Genomic DNA, 19,212 nt, shown 5'->3' with positions numbered 1-19,212 from the left:
ATTCTTTTATCAGCTGAACGAGATTCCTGAAGATAAGAGTTCCGGCATTTATAACCTGACCGAGACACCACTCCCTGCTCTCGGCCCTTGTTGCGTTTATGTAGCCCTGGGCTGACATGCCGGGTTTATTTAAACATGGATTTAACCTGAAATTAAGCCTGACACATGACTCGCCGTTCTGCGTGTTCGCCTCCTGACTTATGCGGCTCCGGTCGACTCTAGGACGCGCAGGTTGGAACCCTCCTGGTGAAAGAACGACCCTCTAAATCCGGCCCTGCGGGCAGAGATATGCATCTAAGCCGAAGTGCTAAAAGAAGAGAAGATAGCGTGCCATCCGACGGCCGAATGAGTGAGAGAGCCCCCCCAGGGCGCCACAGCAACAGGAGTCTTCTTGTCATTTGCAGCCTCTCTGGTGAAAGGACCCCCCCTGCTGCTGTAATCACGCTCAATTCAAACTACAATACGGCTATTATTGCAATAATTGCAATAACAAACAGAGCCTGGACCAGCAGTATTAATTTCCTCTCCAGCTGCGGTGAAGGCACGTTCCTGACGAGGAGCGTGCTGCTTTCTGTAATTAAACACGTATGGCAGAAGGAGAAGCTCGAGAAGGCGTGAAGCGAAAACACTATATACCGTCCTGCGTTGAAGGGGAGGGGCATGTTATTGGGACATTCGCAGTCAGCCTTGTGAGGGTCTGCGCATCAGGCAGAAGGCTTCGTCTTATAAGAGGTACTGTCTTAGCAAAATATGGGCGTTCCCTTCTCCTGAGTTCATTTACGAGCCAACAAATGAAGCTCACAAGCTGAATGGCTAATCGGGTTTGGAGAATTCAAATGGGTACATTTAAAAGGATTAAAAAATGCAAAACGAAGTTCAGCACCATCACACTCCAGTATGAAGAGATCAGCCAGCAGACGTTTGCGAAACACTTTCCCGGGGGTGGGGGGGGAATCAATCTTTGATGACTTTGGTCCCCTAAGAAAACACCCTCGCCCGAAATATCCTGCCCTTTAGACTGGATGAGGCTCCTGCATCTGTCCCTAGTTTCCTAGCCCTGACTGGAAGGTTAAGAGTTCCTACCTGGAATCTCAAAGCACGTTCTCATGCTACTTGTCCTTTCTTGCCCCAAAGGAATCAGAAGGAGCACATGAGTACAACTCCGCAAGCTGTAGGTCAAACCTTGCAAGCGATCTCCTCGACGAGTGCAGGCGAAACTGGAGCCAATTCAAGGAAACAGAAGAGCCTCCACATTTCTCAGTCCGACAGGCTGTCATTCCCTTAGGTTACACCAACTATTCTACATAAGAAGCTTACAGATCCTATAAGATCATTTTTAAGGGATATTTTGTGAAAACTAGCTTGTTAGGTACCCTGCTCCTTTTAGGGGATCCGTTGAGAACCGAGCAGGGAAAACGATATGAAAGAAAAATGAGCACTTACAAGTTCATGGTTAAGCAGAGGCGTCTATGATGCTTCTTCGTCTTCCCCTCTGTTCCCCAGACTCAGACCATGCAAAAAGACTCTCAGATGAGTAATCCAGGGCTCCCCGAAGTACCGCAGTGAACAGAGAACACGGACAACACAGCCCAAAAAAAGGAGAAGAGAAAAGTAGCAACAAAAAAAAAAGTATGGTCCCTTTAAGAAGGTACGCTCCTCCGAGGTTACACCTCCCGTTACACAAAGCTGGACAAGCAGTGCAGTCGCGTGGAAGGACGGAAAAACTCCAACTTCAGTTCCACACTGTCCCCCTCCTCTTAAACGCAGCAGAAATGAGTCCACCCCCTCCCTCCTTCCTCCTCCGCCCCCCCCCCCCCCCCAGAATGTCACAGGGGCACTCGCCGCACGCCTTACCGCTGAACAAACAGTGTGCGTGTGCATGTCTGCAGGAGTGCGTGTGGGTGGGTGGGTGGGAGTTAGGGGGGGGGGTGCGACGGCAAGCAGGAGTAAGCAGGCATGTTAAAGAGTGAGAGAGTGAGAGAGTGACTGTAGCAAGCCGCAGGGAGACCGTAACAGGAAATGACACGCATTTCATTCGGCTGGAATGGAGAATCTGGCCCCTTCGTTCTCTCCATCATTTCTGTGTTCACTCAGGCAGAGTGTTTTGTTTTTTTTGTCATGGGGGAAACTACCTTTGGAAAAAAAATTCAACGCTATATTAATAAATGTTAGATTTTTAATGTGCAAGTTAAATATGCTTTCAAAGTTAAATTAAAAGTAATTAACAGGTGAATGTGAAGTTGTATGTTAAAAAAACAAAACAGAATTGCCCTGGAAGGCATCAACTAGGGCCACCTCAGAGAGTCACAGGGGGCCACTTTCTCCTTCATCAAAATCAGCCCCATGCCTTTAATTTCCGAGGCCCTCCCCCACTCCAATGTCATACTTCCTGTTGCTTTTACGAGACGAGGTAAGGGAACTGATTAGTCGCGGCCCAGAGAGTTTCCAGCTCCGGCCGACTTAATGTGAAATATATCAGGTAATGAGGCTGCGTTGCCGCGCTTCAGAGAGCGAAGCGCAGAGAAAACAAGGCTTATCTTTTCACCTTGGCCCTCTGTTATCCCGGAGGAAAAAGAACATGCGAAAATAATGTTTAAAACTAGATTAAACAATGTCAGGGATACACCCATGGTAAATTTCCTGAAGCTTGCCTTTTGATCATTTTTTAATCTCTGCTGCCACTTGGTGTGTTTTTAAGAGGAGAAAATCAAATCAGTGCCAACCGGTCAAATGCTGATATGGTTACGGATGATTAACTCAGTGCCTTCAGACCTCAGATGATCTGCTTCTCTGGCTGATGTAATCCTCCTTTCCGCTGGTCTTCCAGGACTCTGACGGTTCAAGGGGGACATCGAGTACTCCTATGAAGGCCGTTTCTGAATCACTTTGTCATTTTTTATTTTGTATTAATTATAAAGGGGGCAGTTTGTTGCTCAGGTGGGAAGGTTGTCAGTTCAAATCCCAGGGCTAGCAGGCTAAGGTTGCTATTGGGCCCCTGGGCAAGGCCCTTTACCCCCGGCTGCTACAGAGGCACCGCACACTAGCTCACTAGCACTGCACACTAGCTCACAAGCACCACACACTAGCTCACTAGCACCACACACTAGCTCACTAGCACTGCACACTAGCTCATTAGCACCGCACACTAGCTCACTAGCACTGCACACTAGCTCACAAGCACCGCACACTAGCTCACTAGCACCGCACACTAGCTCACTAGCACCGCACACTAGCTCACGAGCACCGCACACTAGCTCACTAGCACCGCACACTAGCTCACTAGCACCGCACACTAGCTCATTAGCACCGCACACTAGCTCACTAGCACCGCACACTAGCTCACCTGCATTCAGTCCCCCTGCTTCCCTCTCACCCGTAAGTGTGTGTATGTCTGAAAGGCCAGCAAGATACGATAAGAAGCATTCCAGTGTGAATGCAGTCGTACTTGTTTTGCTAGGGACAGAATGCTGGCAATTATGGACAATGCCTCTCACTCCCTCCACAAAACATCTGATAAGCTCAAGAGTAGCTTCAGCTACAGACTCATTCAATTCTGTTGCTTAAAGGAACGATTCAGGAAATCATTCCTTCCTAGTGACATTAGACTCTATAACTCAACTGTCCATGTCTTACAGTTTTTTCCAGTCGCTAACAAGCGCTTACCCATACTTCAGATACTTTTTCTAAACTCTTAACACAGACTCACACCTACAAAACACAATTGGCCAAATGGATAATTTTCTTCTGAAAAATACATTTTGTTAAACATATACTAGCACTTCATTTCAAAATAGAACACATCTTTCTCTGCACACACTAACTTTACCAAAACACTGGAAATCTGACTCAAAATGAAATTATTCTGTCAAACAATAACGCATGTTTTCAGTTCACAAGGTACATGCAGTCAATCAAAGTGCACCAGGTTTCAAAATACTGGCAATCTTTGGCATTACAAAAACTACATAGACTTTGTTTCATTTTTACAGGTAACTGTATGCAAGACATGCAATCCACCGTTTTTACACTATATTTCTTGGTTGGGAACTGCATGTATGTCCACATCTAATGTTCACATTCTAAATCATTCCAGGAAAAAGCAAATCAGTTTTTTTTTTCCTTTACTGTGTACAAGTTTTACTGTATTGCTTACAGTGAACAAAATATTCATGAAACATACAAGAGCGAACACACAAAATACACTGAGCGAACACACAAAAAACAGCAACAAAAAAGCTCAGATGAAAGGGGGAAAGACTGGGGAAAAAAAAAAAACTGGAAAAAACTGTAATTGCCAGCTTATTTTTGAGCTGATGTGTTGTTTTTGAACTGATATCATTGCAGAAGCAGAGGTTTTATACTGTATCTAAGGTTTGGAATATTGTTTTTGCTATTGTGGGATGTTGTGTGTTAACATTCGTAAATACTACAAAAACGATCCATAATTTTGTTGGGAGGTATAGCTTGTCTGTTAAGAAAATGTAAGCATTGTAGATATGTGTCGACTGACTGCATATTGTGTGAAAACGACATGAAATTTGTGACTGGTATGGCCGCAACAGACCGATGCTGTGCTACTTGTGTTTAGAGTTTTGAAAATGTGACAACTGTTTGGACAAACGCTTGTTAGCGACTGGAAAAAACTGTATACACATATCTTATACAAATGGCAAATAAAGCATGATTTAATTGGATGAATTAGTGGGCAGGAGAGCATAAAGACAGACCCTTTCACAGCATGCTATGGAAAGGTGAGTAATTTATTTAAGACCAGTTCGTAGCCTCGGTCCACACATTGCAAGGCTCCCTCTATAACCCACCTTTACCCCACTCATTCTCTTTCTCCACTTATGCACTGTTTCAAATCTCCTCATGCCTCCTGATCTACAAACCCGCTCGACCGCATACGTTCCAGCCTGGCCCGACCTGCTCTTTGGAATGACCAGATCATCCAAGGACGTGGCGTAGTGCAGATGTCTTCTCTTTCCCCTGAGGAACCTCAGCAGGTGAAGTTCACGTTCTGTCTGGAAACCATGCAAATACCCCATCGCTGGGGGAAGGCAGTATTTATCCATGGAAATAATACCGATATCCACATAAACAAGCTTTTCAATAATTGCACCAAGTTCTTTTTGGTTCAAAAAAAAAAACAATAGTTCCCAAGAAGGAAGGACCACCTCCGTTCCAAAGTGGGTCAGCAGCTCATCACTCTAACACTGCAGAACCAGCCTCTGACACCCCAGTCAGACTTCACAGTCAGATGCTCCCCATGAAAGTGAGACTAGCTTAAAGCTTTACATTAATGATGGGTCACAACAAGTTTAGCCAATGTAATGTGGCCACTGTCCCACAGCTGCCTCACTGACCTCCCCCCCCCAAAAAAAGGCCCCAGGTATACAATCATTAGCCAAACAGGGTACCATTAGTATTTAACACACCTCTGCTTAACTTTAATTAGTCTTTGCAAACATGCAGGAGTGCTAATTGCTAGTCACCTACTTGAAGAGCAAATTTCCAAAACTCTCTCAGTCCTTGGGATACATTTATTTCTATAAGTTTTATAAATTTCTGTGAGTTTTTTAGAAATGTACTCAAGGACTGATAGAGTTTTGGTCCGTAATACTGTAACATATGATGTGATAGCCTGACTTTTGTGGTTATAAAAACAACAAAAAATGGACTGAGTGAATTTTGGAAATTTGTTCTTCAGTTGCTAAGTGAGGAACTAACAGTTAAGCAATTAATCACCCAAAAAACAAGTTTGCAGCTATTGCAGAAGCTGGTTTCAATCTGTGGGTTCACAGTGAACTACTTGCCGCTTTTGGATGGCGATCACACGTACATTTCTGCCAGGGAAATGTAAACAAAGATAGGCGACATGAACCTGTGCGCCGTATTTCCTGCTGCGGACAGGAATGTGCCCTGGGCTTTTTCAGCAGTGTCCCGTGTTCCTGATTTTCAAGCACATGCCGCTCCAACAGTGACCCCTAAGCGGTCATTATGAGAAGAAAATCATGGAGAAACAAAAATCGGCATTTAACCCTGAGACTCTGGGTATTTTTGACCTGCAAAGTGGAGTTTCAGACAGAGAACATAATTTTAGTATGTTCCTTTACAACAGTAAATATGGTAGGTCCTTGTTTCCATGGCAGCTCCCCCATCCCAAGGACTGTGGGACCCAATGGCAAAGGTTCCATGGTTCTCCTGAGGTGGTATGTGCACTATGATAAAGAAATATGAACCCCCCCCGCCCCAAGAAAAAAAAAAGAAGCTGAAGGTTATCAAACCCATTCATTTTGTGATTGTAGAATTACTGTCTCACTGACATGTAATAGAGCAGGGTGACCCATCAAGGATGGCTGTCCAATACTGCTCAGTGGGCTGCTTTTAAGTCAAGGTCTCATAAAACATGCCCCAAAGGCTCCTGTCTGTGCCAGAGAGCAAGACTATTCCAGTATCAGCCGATGCCTCATGAAGACACTTACAAGTGTTTAGTAAATGCATCAAGCAGTTAAATGCATTGACCCAGTAAAAACAATAATGATTTTGACACTATGTATTCTCCACAGCGCCATCATATGTCATTGGTTAAAGAAAAAAGAATGACCGAATGTTTATATAGAATTTGCCCAACAGGAGGCAATAGAAACGAACAGAATTCATCTTAGGAGTAGCTCAGAGTGGAGATGAATATCCACCTCAAGAGCCACTGGTCCTTCAGGCTAGGAGACCCAGAACATTCCTCTCCTAGTTCCTGTTCTTTTACGTTAGTTATATCTGATAAGCTTGTCCCGTGAGACGCTTCACCCTCAATAACCACAACAGAGCAAAGCCGCGATAACTCTAACCGCATTTATTCCCACCCAGCATGCCTTAGGGGAACTTGGACATAAGCCCACGATGGCTTTTCTCACCTAATGGAGGAAACGGGAAGGAGCGCCAGACCGCAGGACCTGATAGCTTATCGTCCGGCAGTTATGCCGTAAAATGAACTCTGCAGGCAGCCTGACGACGGCATGCTGACAGACAAAGGCGACGGCACAGAGGCTGCGGGACGTCATTAAGGAGAGATACGTTACAGCGAGTCGCGTTTAGGAGCCTCAAACGGATCCGCATGGCTGTGGAGAGGGGGGTTAATCCTGCCACCCACTGTGGGTCACAATGCTTTGTTCCTCACGTGGTGCAAAGTCTTTTGAGAAAATTCCCTCCAGTGATGAGCGCTCTGTGGATACGTTTCTAACCTTAATTATGAACTCCTTTGGTACCTCGTGCCACCAATGGCTGAAGCTGCTTTCTGAGGCTCTGTGAAATGCAAAAAAAAACATGGTTCTTGGTGTAGACGTATTTCCTGTACAACATGCAGCTATATAAATGGGCAAAGGATCCCAAACATTGCTTTGGATGAAAGTGCCAGCTATGCAACTGAATTGAAATGACCCACACTGTCTTCAGAACTGGACCACCTCTGGGCCGGCCAGCCGAGAGGCCCATCTCCACCTGACTCGTGAGATAGGCTGTAACTGGCTGGGTTGCCAGGTTATTCGCAAAACAAACAGGGCCCCCAGCTGCGTTCTTTGACCAGCCAAGACATCAGCTCCAATTTCTCGCGTACAAGTCTGTGAGCGGTTTTCTCTACCCATCTGGTCCAAATAAAGGCAGCGAGACTCGGCCGCTAAGCCTCGTTAATTGTGCTTTATGTCACCGGAGGATCCACACCACGTGATCCCCTTGTAGTCAGGTTCACAAGGAGCTTGCGAGCACGTTCTCTCACCAAGCCTCCCAGTTTCCCTTCAGATGATGGTAATACGGCCATCGTCAGAAGCTCCCTCCTGCATTTTACACACCTGCACGCATGACGCGCGTCGCATGAGGTGGAACACACTGCCACCCGGGTTCCATGACAGGGAACATCAAATGTGAAGACCCGAGGACAGGGGCTGCCCCCTACCTAACTCTGGCCACAAAGTCCACGCCAAAATAAACACCCCTCTACCAGTCTTTTATTACTCCCCCCCTCACCCAACAGCGTGGATACTGACATCTCTTAAGAACATTTGCAGGTCCGGGGGGGGATTGAAAGGCCCGGCTTCTGCATGGGGCAGTGGAGCCTGCTTGGTTAGGTTTTGTGTTTTGGGAAACCACAGGAGACAGCATAAAAGCTGACTGTGGGCTTAAACCCCGAAGCCGGTTTTTATACAGCACACTACCGGTTCATATATCTGTGTCACGACAAAATGATCCAAATATCCTCGTAGCATTACCCAGTGCTGTTTGGCAGAGCCCAGTCCGCTATGCCTCCCTGTGGAGAACATCTGCAGAACAAGCTGAGACGAGGAAGCCCCTGGGGGTTAAAGAGCCTCAATATTCACTTTCCGTCTCTCAACTGTCCGCTGGCCTTTTACTAGACGTGATGCCCTCAGTAGCTGCCCTGAAGCAGATCATTTCAGAGCAACTGCGGGGGAAGCCATGATCGGTCTTCTGATACGCTCATCTGAACCAATCTTGTCAACAGCATCACCCTGCCGAGCCAATTGCGCGTGAGAATCGTGCGTGAGTGCCAGCAGCTGGGAAGGCCTTTTCAGTTCATGTTCATGTGTTTGAAGGTTCAGTTTCATTTGGAAAAGCAAAGAAGAACTGGCAACCTACAAACACGAGTTGAAACAATACAGATACAGTTCAAAACAAAGGCTGGTGCTCCACTCCCAGAGTGGCAAAGCTCCAGAACTTGTAATGCTTTGAGTCATTATTTCTCTGTTTACACTGATAGGTTTGTAATGGACTTCAAAAGACACTAATGTAGAAAGCAGAGCCAGAATATAGACAAACCTAAAGTGAATACACATTTACTTACTTAACCTTTTGGCTTTTTTTTTACCCAAAGCACCATATAATTGGCTCCACATTTATATAACTGTGTATTTCTGTGGTACCACAATATCCCACTTGGAATCAATAAATCTATGTATTTATAGATCTTGCGCAAAACGAGCAATTTTGTGAAAGGCTTTAAAAGAGAGACCTTCTAAGGTTTGACTCAACAACTTGACATGAGTGGTTCATAACCTGATCTTCAGTGCCTGTGAGCCAATTGAGATTTTTGTTCTAGTCTTCCATCTGCATTCATGAGCTGGGCAATCCATGGCCTTATAATGAGCTGGCAAGTTAAGTCAGGTGTTTAAGTGATGGCACTGAGCAAAAATGTGGGCTGGACTGAGATCAGTGCTTTACATACGACAGATGGCTAGTTGAACTTGCCTTAGAAATATCTCGGTGTCTGTTGATTTAAAAAGCGCCCCCCCCCCCCCCCCTCCAGCAGCCTCCAGAAAATTTCTATCACATCTAAAACATTGTCACAAACATTACAGCAGCAATTTTCTTCCATATGGCACCTTTTCAAAGCAAACAGGAGACCCCGCTCTCGAAAGTCCACCCCGAGACTGGCTGGGAGCCATTTAGCAGGCATGTAAGTGGATACCCCCCCCCCTCTTCCTGCATTACGGGCAATGACTCTGTGATTTCATGTCTACTTTGGCACTGTGCTTTTTTCCCCAAAGACAGCCCCCGCCCCCCAGCCTTGCTGCTTTCCAGGTATCCCCCACTCCCATTGTCTACGGAGGTGCAGAGGCACCGCCGGCCTGGAAACCCCTCCCACACACAGGATCACTCACCAATGAAAACTGGACGCAGGTAAGACCCCACATTTAAACCTTCCACGCTCTGCTCAGACGCGGCTCAGAGCAGCAGCGGTAATTCTCTGCCACGAATATTCAGAGAGTGAACCAGCCAAAGCCACAAGACAAAAGCCAGGAATAAACCAGAACCAAGATCAAACCCGGCTTGTTACCCTAAAAATACATGCTGATCCGGATTACATGTTCCCAGTGCGGTTCAACAGATACATCATCAATAAACGGTGATCTGATACAAAAGTTAAACATTAAACTCCCTTCCCAAAAAGTTGTAATGAAAGAGAAAAGTTTCTAGGAGTCGATGGAACTCCAAGGACAGTTAGAATTTACGATTGTTTGTTTCTTGACAATAAGCACATCCATTCCTGGGTCATTACTCTAAAGCTCTGGTGAGTTAAGTGTCTGTGAGGTTCTAGAAAAGTGAAGCCATGAAGCCAACCAGGGCTTGGTGACAGAAACCTTTGATTACTGAGCCAGTTCAACATAATCACCTCCGAGGGGGAGCTGGAGGGCGGAGGGTGGAGGTGGGCCGCAGAGAGGTCTGCTCTGAGAAGTTCCAGACAAAGACAGCAATAAATTCATCAGAGCCCTAAGTGTCACCGGGAAACGTGCTGTGAGCGGACATGATTTACACCCCGCACCCCAGCACCTTAAATACTCCCCGTGGAAAGGGGAGTGGCCCATTCCTCCACAATAAATCTTGGATAGGAGCAGTCTGTAGGCGGGTAATGCCTGCACCTTGTTCCTGTTAAGGACAAGCGATGAAATATCCTGTGCAGAATCATCCATCTGTATCCTGGCTCAGGACCGGAAAATTCTGCTCAGCATAAGTTATGGAAAACGAACGGTAGCCCCAGTGTGGCTCAAAGCGTCAGGATAATTTAAGATGAGTACATTTTGTGCATGAATGTTTTTCATCTGTATGTGGGAGGGGGTGACTAGGGGATCGTCCTCCTTCCAGTATTCAACGTGAATACTCCTTCAATGGTTTACTGTTATTTAAACTCCGCTGTTTTTCATTGTAAGAATATCGCCACCTAGTGAGCAAAAGCGCAACCTGTCATGCAGGCTATTCTTTTAACACCAAACTGCCCAGCTTACATACATACTGTATGGAGATTCATAGCCCATGTGGGCTTACAGAGTCTTAATTAGCCTAATTGTTATCATCTGTCCATGTTCTGTAATGTCTGATGCAGTGTAGTATCCTGGTTAATCTGGATGCTAAAAAGTACCAGTACAAATGAGAGGATTACCTAGATGTCAGTCCATCACAGGGCATACGAGTGACACACAACAATTCAGCTCTTCGATTTTGACCAGTGGAGCAAAATGGAGTGATCAGAGGCTAAGCCTCTGTGTCTGTGATCAGAAGGTTGCCGGTTCGCGAGTCCTTCAGCAAGGCCCTTAACCCCAGCTTCCTGGGCGCTGCTATGGGTGGCAGCCCTTCACGGTCAGTTGGCTCTCATCTACAGAGAGCAAGTCGGGGGAGGCGCAAAATAATTTCCCCACTTTGATCAATGAAGTATCAATTATTATTATGAATCCCAGACGGAAGGAACATGCAAACTCCACATATAGAGAGCTAAGGGCAGGAACTGACCCCACAGCCTTAGAGGCTAACCAGTGTTAGCCTACGTTAACCTCACCCCTAGCCCCAACCCTGGATGCTAACTAGTGTTAGCCTACTCCTAACCCTAACCCTGGAGGCTAATCGGGGTGCCATCACACCTCCTGTTGAATGAGTTAATTTTAAATGATTGTGCTTACACAAGTGGAATAGAATAGAACAGTGGAACTTTATTAATCCCCGTGGAGAAATTCTCTTTTCACTTTACCCCATCTTGCTCTCCATGAGAAACACATATGCAGCTGCGAGAAAGCTGGGGGGGGGGGGGGGGGGGGGGGGGGGGGGGTCACAGCAAAGGTTCAGCCACCTTGCATCACACAGGGGAATTGCAGGTTAAGGGCTTTGCCGAGAGACGGCTCGAACTGGCGACCTTGCAATCACAGGCACTGAACACTAAACATGTGTTGTGAAAATGGCCCCACTGACTGTGAGACGCTGAGATCACATGTTCCTACACAACCTACCACAGGAGTAGATGACGCTGAGGTACTTGTGGATCCCGGAATAGCAGGGGTCTCCAAACTCCCTGGCAGAGGCCTGGATGGAGCAGCTCCTCTTCCTTTGGCAGAGGGACGTCACCACTGCAAGAGCCCCACCTGACTGGCACTCTGCAACGACAGAGACACGACTGAGACACGGGTGTAGAAGTTTTTCCCCTTTTCATCCTGGGAATTCAAATGACATTCACTAAAATCTATAACTATTTGCTTAAATAGTATTTATAATAACCTGTAATATATTTCAAGCCTTATTTTCAAGACATAAGAAGAATGCTATCTCACAGTTTTCTTATTTAAATTTGGCTGGATGTCACACACTTTGGAACAAGGCTGTCAAGACAGTTATTGGGTTAGGAATGCGAACCTGAAAATTCACACGGGCAGGTAAGACACATGAACAGGAGAGTGGACAATGTCACTAAGCAGCATAGCGTTTTTGGGTGCTGGAGATCACTTGAACCTTAAATTTTTTATTCCTCTGGTGTTAAGCGAACACTAAATTAAACCAACACTAAACCAGCAGCAATACCAACAACATGAAAACAAGGCCTATTCGCAACCACTTCACCCTTGCTGGCTCATCTTCAAAGTTTTAGGAAACAGAGCCAATATTTCTTTGATAAACAAGCAAAACAAACAAAAACAAACAAATCAAAACACAAACAAAGTCATCTTGGTATGTAAACCCAAGGATTAATATTTATCTTACATGACCAACATTTTCAGTCAGTGTCAATGGATATTTTTCAAGACTTTCCTCAGGAGACTCAAACATAAAGTACTGAACTTTATCTGAGTGACACAAAGGTGTTTTTGTTAAAGGTCTTTTGGGCATTTCTCATCTAAAAAATATAGATAGTGAACAATGACCTCAAATGAGACACGTCTTGATTCTCCAAAAAAGAAACCCGCCTGACTACGCTATAGGAGCAATTCCAGACCTTTTCTGGCATAATGTCCTATTAGATACCTGATCCTCAGCAGACAGTAGCTGGGATTGGAGTTTTTCATTGTGGGAATGAATAGGGAGGTCATGAATCAACACCCCAGGACCTGTCATCTCAAAGGTCCTCAACACTGTAAGGGCTTGTCCTTCTGTTACAGAGACCTTTTCTCAAGTACAGATGTGCCTGAAGATGGCCTGTTGTTCCACTAAAGTTTTCTATGCACCTTTCAGAAGAAAATGTTTCACAGACTCTGAGCTCTTTGCCGCAGGGTCACATAAACAGAGCAGAGCTCCCAATACTACCCGAAAGACAATGACGGCATCCTTGTACTGAAACAAGAAAACACACATAGACACCTCCATCTCCTCAAGTGTATGACTGGCTTCAAGCCAGTCCTACTATTGTATGGAATGTGTTGTGGGATACGGCCTCATCCATAAGTTAAATTGACTTTCTGCTCTCATTTAAAGCAAACACCAAAATGTCCATAAACAACATAACTTCAGGTGTATGACAGCCAAATTTGAAATGAACCATTTGCAATAACAATATGATAGTAAAACACAGAAACAATAAAAGAAACATATTAAAAATGAGAGAATTCTTGTCATGGCTTGTTTACTAAATGTTGTCTCTGTAAGAATATTCTTTTGACGGTTTTGAATGCTTTTATTTCTTTCTTAGTTGCTCCTCTGCTTGATAAAAAAAATCATGCACACAAGACAAAAACTGTGAAGGAAATTCTGGCAGGCCTTGTGTTGCCCTCAGGCTGAGAAACCAGATGAAGACAAATGTCTTTTTTTGAGTGCCTGAGTGCCTAATTAGCTTCGGCGATGTTTAAAGGGCATTCATGCACTGGCTTGCTGTAGAGGGACCCTGTCCAGTTCCCGATAAACGCTCCCCGCAAGCCGGGCAAAAATCGGAGGGGGGAGGAGTCGCCTTAAGAGATTTTGCCCATTAATCCACTCTCTGATTCTCGCCAGAGCAATTAGTCAACTGGAAATGTGCAAAGGAAATAGAGCAGCCCAGTTGTCATCTGTAACAGATGCACCACCAGAAGAGCTCTAGATTAAAGCTGAATTCTCAGTGCTGCCAAATGAAACTGACCTCGTCTGCCCACCTAAATACATGGGTTATCAGAAGGGGGGGGGGGGGGGTTTCCACGTGCCCCCTCCAGGCTAATAGGGAAGGAACGAAGGAATGAATGGGGTCCAGCTGAAACAGAAGAGGCAGGAGCAGGCTGCCCTGCACAAAGAACAAGGGTTGGGGATGGTGACCTTCAACCAAGGTCAGGCTGATATCCAGGACAACGCAGACACGGGTGCTGGCATTTATTTATTTATTCTGCAAAACACCAGCCACGTTGCAGCATCAGCACAGCACGGCAAAAATTTAGGAATACAAACAACCTGTAACTTAAATTAAACCACAGATTTGATGTTCCGTGATTTTATCCAAATTTTTCTGCACTAGAATATGGATTGAGACAGGAGTGTTGTGACTTGGGTCTAAAGTAGCAAGACCTTCCACAAGCAGATGAGCTGATATAGACCCAAAAAAAGAAAAAATAGAGAGAGAGAGAGAGAGATGTGTTTTGGTGGTTTACTTCCTGGAAACACTACAAAAATCAGGAGACGTGAAAGAGGAACTTTCAACATCCAGATACGGGTTTATCGCCAGTGCACACTGCACCACACTGCACCATATCCATGAGAGCTCAGCTTTGCATGTTGAGGTTCCAACAAGCCTGGCTCCAAGCTATTAATTAAACATTACATTAATTACACTGAGGAGTTTTGTTTGGCTTTCCCAACTTTGGACATTTTGCAGAAAGCATAATCTAGTTTGCAAGTGTTGTGATAGGTTAATTAAGCTGTGCTGAGTGGAATCCTAAGCCAAAAACAAATGTCTGTTCTGGAAAACCCAGATAAAACTTTGAAAGAGTGTGGCATTGGCTTGACCAATCAGGACTTCTGTTTGTATGTTTCCCACAATGCATTGCTGTGCTTTTACCACCCCTTTGCTGTGAATCTCTCCTGGAGAAAGACAGGTACAGTTATGCCCTCAACCGATCAAATGTCCCCCCTGAGTGCGAACGATTCTAGTTTTGCTGCAAATATTTGCCTGCAGATTTCAGAACGCTGACAGGGTCACAGTCGCCCGATCTAGCAGGATAGGCTGATTTGTGTGTGATGATTACCATTTCAGCTGTGAAATTACATACTTGTCGCCACCTGGTCAGGTGTCCAGCTGAATTGGTCTTCGTCATGGTCTGCAAACCTTCTTTTTATGGGAGTGTAAGAGGAGCCATAATTTATACAGAGGGGCCAACTTTATCATTAGTCTATGATATGTTTTGAATCGGGGAGTGACAGGAGAGGGGTGCTCCAGGGGCCAATCAGCTTTCATTGCCCCTATGGCCCCACCTCATGGTTCATGTGCAGTAGCAGCTGGGAAATACTTAACGAAACTGACCCAACCAGAAGGTCCGAGCTTCCTCAGTCCCACGAAGAACGCTCTGTCTTAAAGGAATTAACACCCAGCTGTAAAAGTCTGTAATGGGATGAGTTTAAGGTTCCATTACAGATAATCTGCATAAGAATGTCCCCAAGGTGAGCAATTCAGGCAATGCAATCAATTAAGGACAAAACAATTAAGGTCATATTATGACTGGGGACTGCAGGCTAGTTTTATGGTTCAGGACATGAACTTGTAATACTAGTGTGGATGGTTTGAGTCCATGAGGGACTTGCACATGTAAATATGATGATATGATGTATTTTAATCTGGACTGCTACTGGAAAACACCTCTATATCTCTGCAAAAATGACAAGTCAGTGTGGATAAAAATATCTAAGTCATCACATACAATCCAGATTATTAACAACGTAATAATATTAATAAACAGCGTTCCGGAACATAAGTACCAAGTGCTGTGGTAGTTTAGGTTCATTTCCAGGAAGCCTACTGCAGTGATTCCCAACCGGGGGTACGCGTACCCCTAGTGGTACGCGAGCACATTACAGGGGGTACGTGGAAAAAATTTTTATATTTAATTTCCCTGATGATGGGTAAATATTATCAGCCATTCCATTAGCTGTGCCCTGGTATAGAAAGAAAATCTGTCTGGGATGTGTTTCTTAATGAAGGAGCATCTCATGGATTTGTCATCTGACCGTGGGCTGAAAATAGCATTTGCTGAGAAGACATTGACTGAGTTTTGGTGTGATGTGGAGAAGGAATATCCTGAACTGGGAAAACATGCACTGTTTGAACTTTTACCTTTTGGTTCTACCTATATGTGTGAGGTGACCTTCTCAGCTTTGACACACATCAAAACCAAGCAGAGGAATAGACTGGATGTGGAGAACAGCCTGGTAACAGCTGTTTCCACACTGCCCCCAGATCTATCAGAGCTTATCAAAGATACAGTAAGCAAGCTCAGATGTCTCATTAAACTAAACTAAGTTGAATGATGAAAACAAAGTAAAACTGATATGGTTATTTATTTTAGTGTTTTGCTCCTGATGTTCTAAGTTTAAATGTCTGTTTAAAGGGGACTCATTCAGCTTTTGTTATAACAAAGGGAGGTTTATTTACTTTTTTTAAAATTTAGTATTTATTTTCAGATTTATCATTCACTTTCGTGGCAACATATATATTTATGTTAAATTTAAACTGAAAAGAATAAAATGCCCAATAATTAAATGTTCAAGTTATGGAGATTTAATAAAATGTTTTAAATTTGATAATCAGTTGTACGTTCTACTTTTATTGAATCATCAACACATTTGACAAAGGGGGTACTTGTGGTATGAGAAAATCTCTCAGGGGGTACACAATTCAAAAAAGGTTGGGAAACACTGGCCTACTGCACATGTCTGGGTACACCTTAGGCCTGATGCTGCTCCAGTCAAAGTCACACTGACCCCCACTGAGACTGTGGCTGGAAATCGGAGTACCTAGATGAAACCCACAAGAAGTGGTAGAGCAACAGTTCTGCAAAAGGGGGCTGGGTTTCAGCTTCCAGCTGCCCCATCTGCACTGGGCTAACCTCAGGTATGCACACTGCCCATGCGGTTTTGCCCGAAACCTTCAGCGGATCGCAACGTTTGTGTTAATTCTCACTCCGTGCCGGGAAAACATGCGCAAGGCCTTTAAAGTGGATTCAGTGGATGTTACTGTGGTATTTCCCCATGAATCAGATACAGTACCAAGGTGACTCACTTTCATGTGAATTAAACACAATGACCACAGTGACACAGAAGCCCTTCTTGAAAAGGCTTGTGTCTTTTTCGAAAAGCCGCTCTTTAAGGTGGTGACAAACGGGGCATTCAGATCCGAGGAGTCCTCACTAGTGTCACAAAGTGAAACGGGATGCCCCCCCCCTCATATCGCTCAAAAAATGAAATCCGATGAGACAATGAAACATATTCCAGATGTGTCGTCACCATCGTACTTTATGGTGCATTGTTCATCCCCGGTGACTAATGACACTCGAACTTCTCCGACCAACCCAGCCGCCTCTCCCAGTGAATCCCCAGACGGCGCTCGTGTGAACCCGATACGTGCCGCGGCTTCCGTCCAAGTGACACCTGCCTGGAACTTCACGGGAGAACAAAGTTCCTTCAGATTTCCTTTGGAATGTGATTAAGATAAAAAAGGAACATCCCTCAGGAACATCCCTCAGACTGTCGACTTTAGCTGCATGGCATTTTCTTTTATTTTCTGTATATTTGTTGGGGTTGGGGGCACTTCCTAGACATTTTGTTCTTTCATATACAGTATATAGTTTTTTCCTGTGTCTATATGTGAGTAATGTTTATACAAGCTTTGTCAGAAGCATTTCGATGTATGTCTGAAAACGTTAAACAAGACCATGAGAACTAAAGGACTCTGACTTGATGATGACGCAGTGTGTCCATCTGAACATGCTAATGTGGAAACGCTAAACACCAAGTTCTTATCCTAAGGAGCCATTAACAGGCAAAGCCAAGTGCAAGACATCCAGCCCTTATATGGCTCATTCCTTGTTGAAATGAGTAAACTATGGAGCTTAGACCAAACAATCATCTCATATTAATGAACAGAGCCCCACATTGATCTAAGGCTTACAGTCTTAATGCTCATCATCTTGTGCTTCCAGTGGTATGGAAGACAGGTCATCCCCCCCCCCCACAATGGGCATACATTACAGGGGGGATGGAGGGTTATAACCACCCCAAAAATTAAAACCAGCTAATACAAATCCCCCAATGATCATGTCTCCCCCTAAGTAGGTGTTGACCTCAACACCCTCAATGTTAAAACCAAAGTTGCACCCTTGCCCCCCCCCCCCCCCGCCCCAGTTCACACCTACTGCCGGCGCCCTCTGGTTTTGGAGCGGGCACTCCTGGACGCCTTGTGGGGTCCTCCCAAAGGATGCTGAGTAGACAGCGATCAGCATCCCCCTCCTGCAGCTCAGGTTCATCTGCTCCCCCTCACAGGCCACCTTGTTCTTGTACTCGTCTGAGGAGGGAGGGAAAAAAAAAACAGCCTGAAAATCTCTGCGGGGCGGGGGGGGGGGGGGGCAAGACGCTTTATGGACACTTCAATCTTGTACCGATGTGGTCAAAGGCCACAATGAAAGAGGCAGCAGATAAAAATACAATAATGTACATGTAGTGCTCCTAAAGTTACTGGCAATATTACAATCTTAATTGAAATGACAGGGTGGGGGGTCCAGGGACCAAAATAACCCCCACAGGACCATCTATTACAGAGAACATTTTATGGCATGTTACTTTATCATGATTTTTAGAGGATCCCCACCCAAGAGTCATTGGTAACTTCAAGCACTGGTTAAAATTATGCCTGTGCTAATCAGCCTATGATTTTAAGGACTGAAGAAGTAAAAGACACAGCAGATGAGCCGCTTTCATCAGCACCATCTTCCCGCGTCACACAACTTTCTGCTTCATCAACAAGTCCTATAGCAAATGCAACTACCAACCTTTAACATGTCCCAGTAATTCTTAAATAATAATAATAAAAAAAATCATTTTAGGGGAAAATGAGCAGATGAAATTCTGCACAAATAGTTAGGGCCTTCAGGAAGTTTACATGATGCTAGTTTGTGGGTCGATGGCACATATCACACGCATTTACACTCATATTTACATTCATATAAAAAATATTTAGGTTTTGACACACGCATGTGCTGGAGATAATTCATTAGTGCTGCTAAGCTGAGTTTCCAGTGAATGACCAGAAACAAGTGAGGCAAATTAGCTGTACCTACGTGACACTGCATCCTACCCTGGAATAAGAAAAAAAAAAAAAACCTTCAATTATGTTGTGGTACTGGATCCATGGGCAGTACAGACTGGGAGGCATGGCATTCCGAAATGGCCCAATGGCTAATGTGGCGCAATGACAAAGGGTGAGTCGCGAACACAAGACGCATC

The 19,212-nt window shown here is 44.9% G+C and overlaps 1 protein-coding gene across 2 annotated transcripts in view; it reads right to left on the bottom strand.

The window, feature by feature from the left end:
* The window catches only part of LOC111841247 (protein eva-1 homolog C), a 62,011-nt gene that overhangs the window by 16,088 nt on the left and 26,711 nt on the right, over nt 1–19,212 (bottom strand). For both annotated transcript variants that reach the window (XM_072702819.1, XM_072702820.1), the window contains 2 exons: nt 18,122–18,274; nt 11,784–11,927 (listed from right to left, as the gene is read on the bottom strand). In XM_072702819.1, the coding sequence (XP_072558920.1) occupies nt 11,784–11,927; nt 18,122–18,274 (297 nt within the window). The remainder of the gene's footprint in view (nt 1–11,783; nt 11,928–18,121; nt 18,275–19,212) is intronic.

This window comes from Paramormyrops kingsleyae, chromosome 19 (genome assembly GCF_048594095.1).
Source record: "Paramormyrops kingsleyae isolate MSU_618 chromosome 19, PKINGS_0.4, whole genome shotgun sequence".
Taxonomy (NCBI): Eukaryota; Metazoa; Chordata; class Actinopteri; order Osteoglossiformes; family Mormyridae; genus Paramormyrops; species Paramormyrops kingsleyae.
Note: the sequence above shows the minus strand (reverse complement) of the source record. Positions and strands in the feature narration are given on the sequence as shown.